The following is an 18,363-nucleotide window of genomic DNA, read 5'->3' as shown; positions in this document are numbered from 1 at the left end:
GCTTGTGCGGTCCTAGTCTGCAGCCTCCGGGTCTTTCTGTTGCTATTGATACTTTAGCTTGTGTGATAACTGACAGAAGCCCTCAGAGCAGAGCTAGCAAAGACCCTGTCCTTAGCCGGCTGCAAACAGCAGAGCCGCTGGAAACCAGTTCCAGTGTGACAGCTGACTAGATAAAGAAACAGTGAAAAGATTCAGTCAGGCTCTCAGGCTGGGTTGAAAGTGTATTTGCTCAGAGTAGCTCTTTGGCCAGGGCTTGGCTTTGTCACTCTGAAAGTGGGCATGGGGACTTTGGCAAGAGGAATTGCTGCATACAAGCGAAATCTAAGAAAAGGTCTTTCCTGTAATGGGGCTGCTGTGTGTGTTTTCAGCTCATACAAGAGAGCAAGGCGCATCTTTAAACGAAGCTTTCGAGCCAGGAGGATGCATTTTCGCTCCCTTGAGCATCCTCCTTGGTTCTGAGCCTGGTCTGAACAGAAGCAGCTTGGCACAAATGACTCCAATCGAGGGTCTACATTATGGCAGAGTAAAAATAGATCCTCATTTCATTAGACTGCTCGTGTATTTAAGGGGGAGGGGAAGACTTGTTGCCATGGGAACAGACTTCTAGAGCAGGGTTTTTGTTTTTTTTATTTAATCTTATGAGATTTGTGGAGTGGGGAGGGGTGCTTATTTTCCAAACATTAGAAGCTATTGCCTTTAAAAGCAGAGACCCCAGCTGCCCTCTCTTCTGACCATGGCACTTACCTATATTCAGGATAAAATAACTGGGAAATAGGAAACAACAGAATCACAGAAATGACAATTCCCAGAATTCTCATTATTTACTTAAGTTTGTACTTCATCAATTTTTATGACATTAGTGTTTCACTTAACATTTGTCATAGGTCTTTCCATGGTATTAAACCGTGTAATACCTTTTTAAAAACAGACTCTGTCGTGGGAGGGTGTCAGTTTTTTACATAACACTAAGTGTTAGACATTTGGGTTTTCAGTTTTCATCACTACAGACAATGGTGCAGTGTAAATTTTTGTGCTCTTTTAGGCTGCTTTACATATTCAACCCTGAGTAGCCATGGGCCCCTCTAGTTTAAACAAGTTGGGTGACGTCTCCTGGGTTGGAACCATCTGGGAGGTGGCTTTGCTGTTGGGCTATCGTTCTGAAGTGCTTCGCTGTGATAGACATCTGCTGAGGCAAGGAATGGAGAGCTGGGAAGTCCTGGTGCCTTTCCTGTGTGGGAGAGTGTTGTCACACCATGATTAGCCCCTTAGGTGTTCACAGTCTTCCTTCACTCAGACACATCCACTGGGAAGGCGGATTAGAGGCCTACATTGTGAGAAAGGGAATGATAATTTTTACAGTTCTTATTTTTTGAGCAAGGGGTTTCCTAGACTGTAAACAAAGACAAAGGACTATGTCTCTCTGTGTGTGTAGCGGATGCACACTGTCTGCCAGTGTCTCTGTGCCCACCACACGTAGTGGTGTTGTGCTGCTGTGTGTTCAGATCATATTCTTCTCTTGGTTTATAACAGTCCCCTTCACACTGGCTCGGCTAGTTGGGGACCTGTGACATTCTAGGAAGCTGAGAGGTGAATCTGTGGCTGCTCTGTGGTAATTGCTGCTTTGCGGCATTTCATTGTGTGCACCTGGCATCTGTGCCACATGAAAGCTGGAACCAGTCCTGAAGCTGATCCCTTGCCCTCTGTAGGAGGTTTCAGTGTGACACATCATCCTGGGGAAAATGTAGCAAGCGCTGTGAACGTGGAGGCTGAAATAGCCCTTTTGTGGGATGGGAATAAATATTTAGACACTGTTCCAGTGAAATTAATAATAACCTTATAGCAGTTCTAGAAGCTCTCTTTGTCCCCACTGGAACAGGTTTGCTTAATTGAAGAACCTTGCTTTGGCTTTTTGGAAGCTGTGACTATTTTTCTAGAGACCTGTCCTGGTCTCTGCCCACAGATCCCTGTGCAGCTCTTTCTCTGTAGAGCTGGTGTCTTTGCCCTATCCCATGCCTATGTATATGTCATACTTGCTTCTGATATGCCTAGCTTTGAGGCACCGTGATGGGTCGTCTCTGTGAAGGGGCAGGCCTCCACCTTCTGACCTCCTCCTTTCAGGCAGGGCTGTTCCTGTGACTAACACCCAGCATGCCTCTGGACTAGCCATTTGTACTTTGATCCCAGAATTCATTTCTAAGCCGCTGTTTGTTTAGAAAGCTGTTTAACTTGTTTAGATATGGTTGTGATTTGGTAAATGGCACGGCTTTTCCGTGTGTTTGCCATTCGTTGGGTCTCCTCTGGCATGTGGGGGAAGTTGCTGTGCTCCTTTTTGGCTCACAGAGCTCATCTGTTGGCTCAGAAGGTTTTGTATAGAGCCGCTCACTGCCTGGGTGAGAAGCCCGTGCTTTGCTGGGAACGGCTGAGAGACCTCTCCTGCCTGGCCAATGGGTCCTGAGAGCCAGTGTGTCACTCTTGTTCTTCTGGACTTTCCTTTGAGGAGTGAAGGAGTGTGGGTAGAAAACCTGAGATGACATCTTCACACTCAGTCTCGGATGCTGTACAGTCATGTTATAGTAAAAAGACCACGGAAAGAGTGAGGTATTGATTTAGTATCTGTTGTTGAGTATCTACCATTTGTAACACATCTGATACATGTGGGGTGTGTAAAGACGATTCCAGGTCAACTGATGATCATTTCTTTAATGAGCTTGAATTCTCTGAGGCTCAGTTTCTCAACTGTGCATGAACTAGAAAATCTGTAAGGTTTTTTCCAATTTTAGAATAGTATATTTGTACTAGTCAGCTTCTGTCACTATAACAAAAAATCCAAAGCCTGGCGATGGTGGTGCACACCTTTAATCCCAGCACTCAGGAGGCAGAGGGAGGTGGATCTCTATAAGTTCAAGGACAGCCAGGGCTACACAGAGAAACCCTTTCTCAAAACAAATAAACAAACAAAACAAATAAATAAAAAAGAAAAGAAAAATCCCAAGGCAGTTACATTATAAAGAGCAAAAGTTTGGGGTGGTGGGGGTGCTGTTAGGAGCACTGTCTGTTTTTACAGAGGTTCCACATTCAGTTCTCAGTGCCCACATGACAGCTTGCACCCAACCATCTGTAAACTCCAGTTTCAGGGGATCTGACACCCTCTTCTGACCTCCATGGTCACCAGGTGTGCACATAGTGCACATACATGCATGCAGGCAAAACCCACATACACATAAAATAAATACGTCTAAAATACTCTTTTAAAAAGAGAAAGCTCTGTTTGGCTCATGGTTCTGGAGGGTTCCTCCAAGACAAACACAGTACATCATGGCTGGAGCATGTGGTTTGACCAAACTAGGAAGCACCAGAGAGGATGAGACTCGAGTCTCACAACCCATCTGATGGCACACACCCAATGACTTGAAGACTTCTCACAAGGCCCCACTTCTCAGTGCCACATCATCTCCAGGGAGTGCTACTCTGGGACCAAGCTTTTGACATTTGGGCCCATAGAGTACCCATCAAGCTACAATCGACTCTAAATGCCTGCCTGTCTGTCACAGAACAAGAGAAAACGTCTGCAGAATTGGCTTGTTTTTCTATCTTGCCTGTTTCAAACTAAAGGCTTAAGACTGATTCCTCTAGAGCAGCATTTCTTGACCTTTTGGTAATTCCTTGTGGGGATTGCCCTATGTATTTTGGGCATTTATCAGCATTCCTTGGCCTCTAGATGCCTAGCGTGTTTCTACCTCCTGTCAGTTGTGACAGTCAAAAATTGCTAGAGACATCTCCTTAGAATAGAGATTGCTTTGGTTGGGAGCCTTGGGTCCAGAGGGAGAAGAGAGGACTCTGTGGACGTGGGTGGGGTCGCTGTCAGTTTCCATGTTGTTCCTCTGCTGCCTCTTACCTGTTTCATCAGCAAGTTTGTGTTCTTTGGAGGAGCATTCATGACAATACTAGGTTCTGAAATGTGGTGCCTCTGGCCGGCTTTGAAGTGGTTGTGTAGCCATCAGCTCAGCCATCCCTCCCTACTCATCTGCTTACCTCTGTCTGCTGTTAGTGCCTGGTTCAGGTAGTGGCTGACATGCATGAAAGCACTTCCTGGCAGAGACTATCAAGTCAGCCATGTGAGTCATGGGTCTGGACTGGGTCCAGTGTGAGAATCCAGTGCTATGACCATTAGCCCTTCAGCCACCCAGGGAAGAAATTAACATGTCATCACTGGAGAGGAATCTAGCCTATGGATAGAGGATGAAGAGCAGCAACTCATGGGTCAATTCCATATCTTCTTTCTTTAGTGGCTTCTTCCAGAAAGTTGTGCCCTCCCTCCCAGTGGGCATGCTCTCTTTGCATTTTCGGTTCTTTTCTTTTCTTTTTAAGATAATTTGATGACACCTTTTCTTCTTCCCTCCATACCTCCCCCTATATCCCTCCTTGCTTTCTTTCAAATACTGGACCTCTTTATTCATTAATTGTCATTACATGTATGTATGTACACACACACACACACACACACACACACACACACACACACACTCACTCACTCACTCCTTAATACAACCTGCTTAGTTAGTTTGTATAATGTACTTACATATTTTTTTTTTCAGGGGTGACTTTTTTCCCCACCTGCTTTTGCCTCCTGAGTTTAGGGGTTAAAGGCATGCACCACCATGTTCAGTGTTGTTCTGTGGTTGTGTGGTGTTTTTTAAGGACATGAGTAGATTATTTTTTTAGTAAACTATTAAATTTTAAAATAATTTATTATAAAATTATTACAGTAAAGAAATTTTAACCCAAAGTAACCTAAAAATCACCAGAGAACTGGATGTCCCCAGAGGGAAGACGGTGACTCCTGGCGAACCAAACTAGCCTTATGATTTGAAGTGAGGTCACCAGTACTAGGAATATAGCTTAATATGCTGCTTTGAAATATCACATGTATGGGTTCAAATCTGCTGCACTTGTCTAGCTGTTAAGTAACCCGTCTCCACCAGTCTACTGCTATGAAATGATGATCGAGCCATATTGGATTTCCAGAGGTATTGTTCTTAAGAGGCAAACTTTTCTACTTGTTGACAGTTGCTATGAAATGTCAGTTTAGGATAACATTGAATTTGCTCCCTCTGGCTCTTTAAATTCAGTCTCACTGGCTCGGGTTCAGACTGGTGCATAGTAAAGGAGGCCGTGTTCTGTGGGGCATCCTCACAGGGATGCGCTGGGATCCCAGTACCACGATTCTGACACTTGAGCCTGTGTTAGTCCCTGTCCTGGGGTTCTGGCAGGCTCTGCTTCTGGTTCAGCTGAGCCTTTGCTGGAGTAATTGCCCACATGGAGCCTTCAAGCCAAACACAATCGTTTGCACTGAGATAGTCTCACTGTTGGGCTCCTCCTGAAGTAACCTCCTTCCTGCCCTCCATGAAAGCAGCTATTTTTTGTTTTTCCCTCCCCTTTGCAGAGAAGCATGCCTCAGCCACCACTCTTGCAGCTTATTCATGAATGCGTCAAGCGGGGTCTTTGTGTAGAGGGTGCTCAGTTGGAAGCTCCCCTTGGCTTCACCCCCCCATTCCAAACCACTCTTCTCAGAAAGCCCGCCAAGTGGGGTCTCCCCCGGAGCTGCTCAAGACCAAGCCTACAGAGTAGTCCGTAGTATACAAGCTCCGGTCCCTAGACCTGCCCCGTGAGTTCTCCTCCTCCTCCCCTGCCTCACTTCTGGGGGCTTGAGAGTCCCCCGGGGGTGCTTGGCTCATTAAACCTGGTGTTTTTTGATTCAGCTTGATCTGACTTACTGCGTCGGTGGAGAAAACTACTACGGGGGATCCAAAAATACTTGTCGGAGGGAATTAGCTGGAGTCTAACTATTGTGGGCTGGCCAGGGAACACGAAACATTATAGACATCTATTCCTCTGACATTCTTTTTTTTTGTTTGTTTGTTTTTGTTTTTGTTTTTTGAAACAGGGTTTCTCTGTGTAGCCTTGCGGCTTTTCTTGGATCTCGCTCTATAGATCAGGCTGGCCTCGAACTCACAAAGATCCACCTGCCTCTGCCTCCTGAGTGCTGGGATTAAAGGCGTGCGCCACCACCTCCCGGCTCCTCTGACATTCTATGTGGCATGTTTAAATTAACTTTGAGTCATTCCTCTATAAAAAGTAATTTTCACAAAAATATCCTACTAGGTCTTTATGACTTTTTTACTATTTTACATGATTTTTTAAACATGTATGAATATTTTGTCTGTCTGTATGTATGTATGTAAGTGTACTGCATACATACCTAATGCCCACAGAGCCAGAAAAGGGTGCCGGATCCCTCAGAACTGAACCCAGCTCCTCTGCAAGTGTTCTTAACCACTGAGCCATCTTTCCAGCCCTGTTGTCTGTGCTCCTCCCCCAAGGTTATATTTATTTTGTGTGTGTGTGTGTGCGTGTGCGTGTGCGTGTGCGTGTGCGTGTGCGTGTGTGTGTGTGTGTGCAGGTCAACCTCAGGAGTTGGCCTTTGCCTTCCACCTTGTTTGAGGAAGAACATCTTTGTTCACCTTGCATGCCCCAGGCTAACTGGCCTGTGAGCTTCCAGAAATTCTTCCGTCTCCACTTCCCATCATGCTGTAGGAACAGCATGATGTGGGATACAGATGTGCTCTACTGCACCCCACTTTACAGGTTCTGGGGATTTGAACTCAGGTTGTCATCACACCTGCACAGCAAATACTGTACTCTGAGCCATTTCTCCAGCCCTGGTTTAGGTTTTTAAGAGTTACCTAAATAGAAAGTTTTGTTATCTAAAGGAACTGACAAAAACAAAAACAAAACCCAACAGTGAACAACTGTGGATGAGTACCCAGAGAGGCTGTGGGAGTCACATTAGAAAGAGAAAGGCTTCCTAGGAAGAGCAGCCTGGAGCATGGGCTTCACAAAAGGATGTCTCCAGTAGAGAGAGTGTCCTTCTGAAGGCTTCTGGGAGGGATCTTCAGCCAATCCGGAAAGGGCAGGAAGTTTCACAAGCCTTTCCAAGTCCACAGCATCAGGGAGCCGCTAGATGATCCCAGTCCAGGTGCGCTCCTCCTCTGGTTCACTTTTTCTAATCCCAAATTTCCATCATCCACCTAGTAAGCTCCAAGGGCAGCAAGCAAACTTCACCTCCCAGCACAAATTCAGTCAAGGCCTTCTTTTCTTTTCTTCTCTTTTGGGGTGTGGACTGGGGTGGGGGGAGTAGCTGTTTCAAGCTCACCATCCATTAGTACCCTTGAAAGTTCTTCATTCCTGTGACTCTTGTTTGTGTTCTGGATGCCAGTCTCCAGGAACTGAAGGGCTTTTGAGGCATTTTTGATTGACTAGGTCTCTTAAAAGGTTAGCCACTCTCCTGTCACTGCACAGAGTGAAAGGTTAGGGGTTCACGTCTCCTTGTCTGTTTTTTGAGACAAGATCTATTAGTTCTGTCTGGCTTGGAACTTAGTAGGCAGACCAAGCTTGGCCTTGAACTTGTTATGATCCTCTTGCCTCTGTGTGCCACTGTGCATGGCTTTTGCTTTTATTCTTTCTAAAGGAAGTACTGTGTGCTCAAGTGAAGAGTGGGCCTGTTTAAAAGTTTATCAATTTGTTTTTCTCTTTGCCTTTTTTTTTTTTTTTTGAGACAAGATCTTGTTTGGTCCAACTTGACCTAAAACTCACAGTCCTTCTGCCTTAGCCTCTTGGGAACTGGGATTTCAAGAATAGGAATCCATGTCTGGCTCTTTTAATAAATTTTACCATATTTGCTGGACATAGTGGCACTCAGAGATCCACTTGCCTCTTCCTCCCAAGTGCTGGAATTAAAGGCCTGCGCTGCCACCACCCAGTTTAGTACTTTAATGTTTTGTTGATGTTGCATTTTAGGATTTCAGTGTGTGTGTTTGTGTGTGTGTGTGCGTGTACATGTGCCTGCTAAAGATACATCTCAGTACCTCAAGCGTGCTAGGTAAGCACTCTACCGATGCTACCTTTCCCTTAAAATTTATTATTATTGCTGGGCAGTGGTGGTGCACACCTTTAATCCCAGCACTTGGGAGGCAAAGGCAAATGGATCTCCAATTGTGAGGCCAGCCTGGTCTACATAGTGAGTTCCAGTACAGCCAGGGATACACAGAGAAACCTTGTCCCAAAAAACCAAAAAGAAAATATTACTATTATTTTTATTTTAAGACATTGTCAAACTAAAGCTACTCAGGTGGGCCTTGAATTTTTGATCTTCCCATCTCTGTGGCTGGGATTACAGGATTCCAAGTAGCAGGTATTATAGGACCACACCACCAGGCCTAGCAGGTTAATGAATTTTTAGAGGCATTGTACTGTCTTTCAAAAGAGGAAGATTTTAGAGATAATCTAATCTAAGTAAGGAAATTGGCTTTGGAAGAATTGAGTTGACAAAAATCACATAACGGATTAGCATATCTTATCTTTAGGGATCAGGCAGATAACCTCGGGACTAGTTCAGAGCAAGTACTGGGCTTCCTAGGATTCATGGGGAATTGCTGGTGATACTTCCTGGCACTTGGGCTGTTAGATCGCCTGGGACTTGTATTCTTTTCTGTAATCCTCCATGTTGTTTAGTTTCCTTTCTTGACCCTCCCCTAGCTGGAGCTGAGGAAAGTCAAGGGAGCGTTACATTTTGTACGAAAGGCTACCAAGAAAGGGAAAGACTCCTCCTCCTCTGTGTGCCTAAGACCTCAGTGATTTCTTGATGTTTTAAGTTTTCGAGTTTTGAGAAAAGCCCTGTTGGCTGTTGAAATAGGCACAGATCTACAGTGATTATCATTTCCTCAGTGAGTACTTGGCAATGTTCTGTTTCATTAACCTCCTTTTCCTGGTTCCCTGGTACAAGGTAAGGTTGCTTTGCCCCTCTACTGACGTCATAGCAATCCAGGTTCTGCATCTGTTCGCTTATTGACCACCTTGATTAAGTTGACTCAGCTGGCTGGTGTTTTGGTTGATGTAAGAAGTGCTGCTCTCCTCTGCTAGGATCTCCTAGTCCACCTTTGTCTTGTGTGTTTCATGTCATCTAGGAGTGAAGAGCCCCCTGGGAGAGGGAAGAGGGCCAGACAGATGAATAGAACCCAGCCAGAGAGCAAGCCCTAGTCTGTGCCATCTAATGGTGGAAGCTGCCACCTTTTGAGATGGTCCCTATCTTGCTAGTCACTCCAGAGCCAGGCGATGACCTGAAGCAGTGGTTCTTAACCTTCCCAATGCTGCGACCCTTTAGTGCATCTCCTCATGTTGTGGGGACCCCAACCATCAAATCACTTTTTGTTGCTACTTCGTAACTGTAATTTTGCTACTGTTCAACGCACAGATTGAGATCTGCTGACCTGAAGGGTCTCCTACATCCAGTGGGAAGCTGGGCTCCTTGAGGTCCAAGGTTCTTTGTACCTCTGACTTTTTTTTAATGATTTACAAATTATTTTTATTTTATGTGCGTTGTTTTGCCTGCATGGATGCATGTGTGAAAGCTGCCATGTGGGTGCTGGGAATTGAACCTGGGTACTCTGGTAGAACAGCCAATGCTCTGAATTGCTGAGCCATCTCTCTAGCCCCCTGTACCTCTGACTTTTGGTTTTTTTGTTTTGTTCGAGAAACAGGGTTTCTCTGTGTAGTCCTGGCTGTTCTGGAACTCTCTTTGTAAACCAGGCTGGCCTCAAACTCAGAGATCCAACTGTCTCTGCCTCCCCAGTGCTGGGATTAAAGGTGTGCCCACCACCGTACCCTGCTGTACCTCTGACTTTTTAACTCCTTAGTTTGGTACTCTTCTTCATCCCTTAAGTGGCCTGAGAAATGTGTCCGTTTTCTTTGTCTCAGACATTTAGGAAATTCAACTTCTACTCTCTTCTTGACTTTGTGGACATGGATGTGTCCCTATTGGACAGACAGAAACAACATTCCGTCTGTTGCCCAGAGGGAACAAGAGGCTTCTCTTGCCGATCATTCTGAAAGCAGAGCCTGATTGAGCAAGCCCTATTTTAGTCTCATGGTTCCTTAAACTGCTTGTATTTACAGAAGTTACTGCGTACTGTTACTTTGGTATAGGGAACTGGACGGATGCCTCTTTGAATAAATAAAAACAGCCTGGTAAACAGCCTCTTGCAGCCCTACTTAGTTTCCCATATCAACCATTAATCAAGAAAATGTCCCATAGACTTACCGACAGACCAGCCTTCTTGGGGCATTTTCTCCCTCTTCCCAGATATGTCTAGGTTTGTGTCAAGTTGACAAACTCCAACCAGGACATTGTCACATTTAAGCCAGTTTTCAGTGCCACTTCCAGGCTCATGGACTGAATTTGACTGTTTTAGTTTCATTAACAGTTACTATGTCTATAATTGATTATTTCACTTGGCATTTTCATTTCATTTGGCATGTACTTATCTTGCACACACACACACACACACACACACACACACACACACACACTGCACATACACATACACGCACACACAAGCCATGGCATACATGTGGAGATAGACAACAACTTGCAGAAGTTAGTTCTCTTCCATCAGGCGGGTTCCTCATCAGACTTAGCAACAAATGCCTCTGCTCGCTGAGCCATTTTACATCCTCATTTGGCATTTGTAAAGCCGTTAATGGTAATCAAGAAGCGTGAAGTTAATCTTGTCAGTCTGAATGGATTGTGAGCAGCTACCTAGGAGGTGAGTAAAGCTTAGAGAGGGGAGATCTGCAGATGTGTATGTAGCACTGTCCCGCAGTGGGTCCCGAGGGAATGGGACCTGTCCGGCCAGGCATTCCCTCTCTCTTTCCTCACCACCACGTAGGCAGTGAGCTCTGCTGTCCTCTTCTCACCGTGATGGGCTACGACCTGAAGCTGTGAGCCCAAATAAGTCCTTCTTCCCTGAGTGGTTCCTCTCAGACAGTGTCATAGTGACTAAACGTAGGAAAGAACCTAAACACCAGTCCCCACAGTGCTGGGAAGATAGCCCAGTGCCGGAGTGATGGCCTGGCATGCTCACAGGAGGCTCAGCTGCACAGCTCATCACAGAAAAAAATCCCCTGCGAGCCGTCCACTGGAACTGTAGCAACAGAAGGGATGGGAAGTGTCTTTGCTCACTTGCTCACTGATTTTGCCACATAGGCTCATTCCCGAGAGCCGATGATCTAGCCTCTGCCCCTGGTTTCTGGATGCATTTGTTTTCACCTTGATTGTTAGAAAGTTCTTCCCAGAGCATCAGCCACTATCTACGCACAGGTGAAGGTCTACCTTTGATGCCTCATCAGCTAGCTCATCTCCCTCCTGTGAGTACTCAGCATGCTGGAAACGACCCGGTCCCTCACTGAGCAAGGCAGAAAAAAGATAGGCCAAATAAGTGGGAAAAAAAAAGAATTTATAATCCCATTTCCCAGAAATAACTTTTAGTATTTAGTATGTACTTTAGACACCTTTCCTGGATAGCCATGTAGATTCATCTTTAAGCAATATTAGAATGGGTTCATGTATGCTGTTTTAATACTTAATTTTAAAAGTCAATATAACGATGGATAGTAGTGGCACATGTCTTTAATCCCAGCACTCAGGAGGCAGAGCCAGGCAGATCTCTGTGAGTTTGAGGCCAGCCTGGTCTACAGAGTGAGATACAGGACAGGCACCAAAACTACACAGAGAAACCCTGTCTCGGAAAAAAAAACAAAACATGCCGGGCAGTGGTGGCGCACGCCTTTAATCCCAGCACTCGGGAGGCAGAGCCAGGCGGATCTCTGTGAGTTCGAGGCCAGCCTGGTCTACCAAGTGAGTTCCAGGAAAGGCGCAAAGCTACACAGAGAAACCCTGTCTCGAAAAACCAAAAAAAAAAAAAAAAAAAAAAAAAAAAAAAATTATTTTTCATTCTCTCTCTCCCTCTCTCCCTCTCTCTCTCTCTCTTTCTGTGTGTGTGTGTGTGTGTGTGTGTGTGTGTGTGTGTGTGTGTGTGTGTTCCCATCTGCACATGAAATTCACACCAAGTTACTTGACATCTATATGAAACGCCATGGAAGATCAGAAGTCTTATCGGTATAAACTTGTATTTTAGAGAGATTATTCTTCTGCTAGGAGTCTCAGGCCCAATTTGTTCTTGGTCTGGTGGTGTAGCTTAGAGGTAGAGCACTTGTCTAACCTGTCTGAGGTGCTAGGTTCAATGCCCAGGACTGCAAAAGAAAGAGAGCATTTCCTTTGTATCCCCAGACCTAGGACCTAAGTAATCAGTAAGTAATACTGAGAGGAGTGCTTGCCGGGAGATGAGATGGACTGGTAGAAATGGGGATTCTGGGGCAGAGGATGGAGTTGTGGGCTGCTTGCCTAGCAGTTCCAAAGGCCTGGCTGTGATGCGTAGTGCCACAGGACACCAGGTGCCACACGACACCCAGTATGGTGGTGGACCTGGGATCCTAAACCACACAGTGAGTTTAAAACTGTTTTGGGTGACAAAGACATCTGTCTTTAAAAAACGGAGGACTAGAGAAATGACTTCGGGGTAAGAGCTCTTACTGCTTCTACAGAGGGCCCGGGTTTAGTGCCCAGCACCCAAGTGGTGGATCACAACCATCTGTAACACCGGTTCCAGGGAATAGTAGAGCACCCTCTCTGGCCTCCAAAGGCACCAGGCACACATATCATATACTTAAATACATGTAGGCAAAACATTCATGCACACAAAATGAAAATAATCTTTTTAAAAAGAAATTGATAGATTCTGGAAGTTTCTGGGAACACTGAACAGGGCTTATGTAGAAGGTGATGAGATTCTCGCTGCTCTCTCACTTGTTAACGCTGCTGCACTGGTGGGCATGCAAGGCAAGCTGCAGGAAGACTGCAGCAGTTTTCAGTGTGCAGATGCTGTCCAGAGTGGACTATAAGCTGGGCATCGCTTGCATGCGTCCCACTTCACATATGGAGACACCAGCCCAGAGTATCAGAATGCCTGCGGTTAGTGTAAGTCCAGAGTTTTCCAAACTAGATGATCAACCAGATCTACGTGTATTTTTCGTTACAGAGTGACTCCGTGTCAATTTTGAGTATTGTCTAGTCCACCCTGAGGTGTTCTTTAGCTCCTGTGAATTTGCTCAGTAGCTGTGACAGTGTTCTTATGCTCATCATCACTGTCTGTTTATATCACTTGTTACTTCTTTTGCTTTCAGAATTGTTGAGAGCATTACTTTGCATCACCTCTTTCCATGCTTAATTTCAGGATGATGTTTTTGTATTTTCTGCTTGCCGTGAGCAATTGTAGGGATGCCAGACAGAAGTAGGCTGGCCTCACAGGAGTAGTGTCAAATACCATGGAATCTGAGCACCCACCACGCAAGCAGGCAGCTTGGACCTTTGTGTATGAGTGGGGGCACGTGTCGGCATAAGGACAAGGATGACAGCCAGTGGGGGGTGAGGGTGATATATTTTAGACTATTTTGTAAGAACTGAGGTTGTCTAAATTTTCATGTTTCTTGGAACACTGAAACTGAGTCCATTTTACTGTAGTAGCTATTTTTGTGTATTTTATAATTTAGTGTATATCATAAAACACAGTAAGTTTTATTCAAAAATAAAGGGGTGGGGGAAACCAGGTGTGATTGTACATGCCTATAATCCTGATACTGCAGAAGCCGAGGAGGAAGGATTGCTGTAAGTTTGAGGCCGGCTAGGGCTACATGGTGGAATCTTGTCTCAAAAAAGAAAACAGCCTAACAGCTCGCAAACCCCTAGCATTCTGTAGTGTTGTACAGCATTGGGGTACACACGTGAACCCATTGACTGGCCCTTCAGTGGAGATGAATGGGGAATGTGCTCCAGAACCCCTATTCTGTGCTGTGCTCTTATGTGCAGTTGTTATTTATTGTTCCTCTCTGGTCTAGGCAATTGGAGGTAGATGTTATACACATCTCACAGATGGGGAAACTAGGGCCTGGGAAGTATAAGTCTCTGAAGGTCATATATGTAATTACGGATGGAGTTGCATTCAAACCTAGTTTTTTTCTGGGTTTACAAATTATACTTTAATAACTACACCATTTCCTCACATTTCCAGCCATATAAGGTGTGGGGAGGGTGTTGAGGCTTGAACCCAAAGTCTAGCATCCCAGGCAAGTGCTTTTCCACTGAGCTCTGCTCCTGGCCCGTAAGTGACCTTTGTTTCTTCCCCGATTTCACGGTCCTTTCTGGATTTTGCAGTTGGTGACCAGTAAGTTTAGTTGCTGAGAAATAAAAGAGAACTCGGGTTGTAGGGCCATAGTTGTGTGAGGTCATTGGTTCAGACTCAGCTTTGGGGAGGCTGGGTGAGGGATAAAGAGACTGAGTGAGGTAGAAGTGAGAAGTGTCACTATTTCACTGGAAATGGGGAAGGAAGAGAAGGCTGTCTCTTAAACTATTAAAAAGTAGTTGCCTGTGTTTCTGTTCTGAGGCCTTTGCAAGGGTGTAGACTCGGGCAGAAAGACTTTCAATCCAGGAGTGTCTGCAGAAATCCCACAGTGGTGCCAGTGTCTTAGGTGACTGGAAACTGCCCGCTCTCGACCTAGACCCAGGGAGCAGATAGCCTCTCATATTCCACAGCTAACTTCTTTCCAAAATTGTTACTACATTTACTTATTTACTGTGTGTGTGTGTGTGTGTGTGTGTGTGTGTGTGTGTGTGTGTGTGTGTGCAGGGTGCCACTGCATGTGTGTGGAGACCAGAGGCCAACTTGTGGGGGTGCATTCTCCTTTCACTGTAGAGAACCCGAGGTTATTCAGGTCGCCAACCTCGGTGGCAAGCGTCTTCACCTGCTGACCTGTCTCGCCTGCCCCATCTTACCTATCTTGATTTTGAGACTTAAGAATCAAGAACAAAGGAAAAATTCCAAAGAAACACAAAATATTGATAATTGGTCCGATTACACATTTTAAAGATCATATGGGAGTTGTGAAAACTGTTCATAAAAACAGGAATTCGGCACTGTGAGAAACCTCGTTCATTTTGCATCTGTATGATATCCCACTACCAGAAACAAGTATACGAGTCTTTGTATGTCTGTTAGTTTATGGAAGACTGTGCAATCAGCTAGGGACCTGGAGATTAGAAGATTAACCTGGGCCTGTTAAGAGACTAGCAATAACCTTTCAAGCAGAGAGTACCCCCTGGTGGTGATTAGGAGGATGTGCGCCTCCTGTGCTTCTGTATTTTGCCATAATGAACTTTACCTGAATCAAAATTGTATCTTTTTGGTAATAATTATGGATTCAGGTTCCTAAGAGTTCCCACGGGATTCTAGCATTTGTTCATTAAATCTGCTGTGAAAATGCACAGGCTGGACAACTATCTGTATCCTGGAGAACGGGCGTCATATTCCATTGGTGTCCCTTCAACGCTTTATCACAGCCTCTAATTTTGACGCTGTGCTTAAGTTACGCCATCAGTTTGTGAGAACGATGGAGAAGGAGCTATGTCAGATTTCTCAGTTATTCCTTGGCAGTTGTCTTACAGAAGTAAGTAGGTTTTCCACATGAAATTATGAGAAGGAGTTTGGGGATTTTCCAGAGATGTTATTAGGGTGAAGAGAACTGTCAGGGGATGGGAGATTCTGAAACAGCTTATTAAATTTGCATCTGAGGTTTCTCTTTTGTACCAATAAGCATCCAAGTAATTACATTATTTGGCAATTCTGAATCTAGATAATTCTGTAGTTAGGTAAAGTAGGGACATCAGCCCAGGGGAGAGGATCCTGTTAGGTTACTGTGATGCATATTTCATAGGCCAGGGGAGCAGAGAGGATTGCAGCGCCTTCAGTTTCAGCATGAGCCTGCTGCCTGCGATGTGTGTATCCTTTTTCCTAGGAGAAAGCTGAATCCAAGCCCCCGCCTTCACAGTATCAAGTACAAGCTAGAGAGAATGGGCCCTGGCCTTCCACCACTCTGTCTGGAGTGTTCCTCACACAAGTAGCAAAGTACAGCACTGTGCATTTTAGCACTCCTCAGACACTGAAAACCTGTCCTGCGTCTGCACATTGCGTAGTTCCATGGAGATTAGATGTCTGGAATTGGCAAGTCATAGTCAGAAAATAGATCTGTGATTGTCAGGAACTGGGAGCTAAGGGTGGCTGGGCAGGGGGTGCAGAGCGCCTGCTAGTAGGTTTGGGGTTCGAGTGATCAAACTGTTCTGGAGTTAGAGTGGTGACCCCGCACAGCTCTGTGACATCCCGGGAACTGTTTAAGCTGAAAATCAAACGTTGATTCATAGGAATGAATAAAGTCAATATAAAGGTAATTGCAGTAAAATCTCTCTTATTTGGTTTTAGCAGAAATGTTGCTTGATAATCTAAATAGCACAGATGGCCTGGGACATTCTCATAATTTGTACTGGATTGTCCTGTCTTGGTCTTCACAGGGCCGCGATGGGCCTCCTGGAACATCGGGGTGTTTATCTGCATTCGGTGTGCTGGGATCCACAGGAATCTGGGGGTACATATATCCAGGGTGAAATCGGTGAACCTCGACCAGTGGACTCAAGAACAGATTCAGGTATGAGCACAGTGAATGGCCAGCTTCTCTTATCCCTGAGTAGGAATAGTTCCAGGTGAACTCTCAACTGGTTGTGAAGGTGAGCGAAATTTAGTTGTCAAACACATTTGTCAAATTCTAATTTTTATTTTATTTATGTTTATTTGGGTCAGGGTCTCACAGTGTAGCCCTGGCTGGCCTGGAACTCACAGAGATCTCCCTGTCTCTACCCTCTGGGTGCTGGAATTAAAAGCATATGCCACCACGCCCAGCAAATGGTTATTTTTGTTGTTGTTTTGAGACAGGCTGGCCTCTCACTCTTTCTGCACTTACCTCAGCCTCCCAAGCCTTACCTTGAGATTACAGGTGTGTCATTCTAGTCACAATGATTAATAATAAAATGATTACTCTTTGAAGACGTCTGTGATCCTCTGGGACTTCTGCATTAACAGATACGGCATTTGTAGTTTTAGATGTAGGCAGTCATTTAAACAAAGGAACAAACACACCTTCCAGGCTGAGGGTAGAGCTCAGTGAGGGAGTGTTTGCCTAGCCTGAAGGAAGTTTGCTGGCTTTGACCCCAGCACTAAGAACAGAACCCACAACCTTCCAAACTGTAGACTACTCATTTTTCTTCCTGGGTCTACAGATTGGGCTAGGGCCTCCTCACACATACTAGGCAGATACTCTGAGCTGTGCTTATATTGCTAAAATGCATGCATAAATCCTGCATGCTGTTAGCTTGGTGGGCTGGGGGTGACACATGAATTAATGCTGCCAGATGGCCTGAGACCTGCTCCTTGGTGTAGCTTCATTGTTCTTTATTTTCTTCCTAGATTTAAACACTTTATTGAAATATTTTTTTTTTCTTCTTGGGCAGGGGCATTAAGGGAGGAGGATCCAAAGAAAACCACTTGCTAAAAGTTAATGGTAGAAATCAGAGATTTTGTTTTCTTTGTGTCTGAAGAGGCTTTAGAAATGATCTCAGATTGTATTTCTAGGCCATTGTAGGTCTAAATGGTAAGTGACATTTTTTTTTTCTAGTTTCATTTCTGTTCCTGTGATAAAACACCTTGACCAAAAACAGCATAAAGGAGCAAAGAAGGGGTTTCTTTGGCGTATAACTCTAGGTTCCAAGCCACTGTTTTGGGTCTTTGAAGGCAGGTCACTCCCCACCAGCAGTCAGAGCAGAAAGACACAAATGCATGGTGCCTTTCATCTAGCTTTTGCCTCTCTCATACTGTTCAGGAACTTCTGCCTAGAGAATGGTACCGCCCAAAGTAGGCTGGGTCTTCCTACATCAGTAACAATCAAGACAGTCTTCCACAGACATGCCTGTAGGCCAATCAGAACTAGATAATTTCTCAATTGAGACTATTTTCCCAGGACATTCAAAGTTGATAGTTAAAACACAGCACAGGGGTCTATTTAAATGCTTAATAGGAAATATACATTTACTGATAATAGAAATAAATAAGTTAGCTAAAAATAAGTTTAGAAGGGCCGAGGATGTAGCTTAATGGTAGACTATTTACCTACCATATACAAGGCCCTGAGTTCAATTCTTAGCACTGCCAAAAGAAACTTGTATTAACTTAGAGTCATAGCACCCATTAGTGAGGGCCCTGTAGAAATTTGATGGGTAGCTATATAGCATGGGTTTTCAGATGAATTTTTATGGAATTATTTGTCCCTTATTAGAGACACCGTTCACTTAAAAACAGCAACAAAAACTGTTGAGGGTCTGAGAGACTGAGAGCACTGGCTGCTCTTCCAGAGGACTCACACTGTCCATAACTCCAGTTCCAGGGGATCAGATGCCCTCCCTCTTCTGGCCTCCCCAGACACACACGTGGTGCACAGACATATATGCTAGAAAAATACCCATACACAGAAAGA

At 44.9% G+C, this 18,363-nt stretch overlaps 1 protein-coding gene across 1 annotated transcript in view; it reads left to right on the top strand.

Moving 5' to 3' along the window:
• The window catches only part of Smap2 (small ArfGAP2), a 51,518-nt gene that overhangs the window by 14,048 nt on the left and 19,107 nt on the right, over positions 1 to 18,363 (top strand). The window contains exon 2 of the mRNA XM_006987247.4: positions 16,352 to 16,485. Within this exon, the coding sequence (XP_006987309.1) occupies positions 16,352 to 16,485 (134 nt within the window). The remainder of the gene's footprint in view (positions 1 to 16,351; positions 16,486 to 18,363) is intronic.

The sequence above is a fragment of the Peromyscus maniculatus genome, chromosome 2 (assembly GCF_049852395.1).
Source record: "Peromyscus maniculatus bairdii isolate BWxNUB_F1_BW_parent chromosome 2, HU_Pman_BW_mat_3.1, whole genome shotgun sequence".
NCBI lineage: Eukaryota > Metazoa > Chordata > Mammalia > Rodentia > Cricetidae > Peromyscus > Peromyscus maniculatus.
Note: the sequence above shows the minus strand (reverse complement) of the source record. Positions and strands in the feature narration are given on the sequence as shown.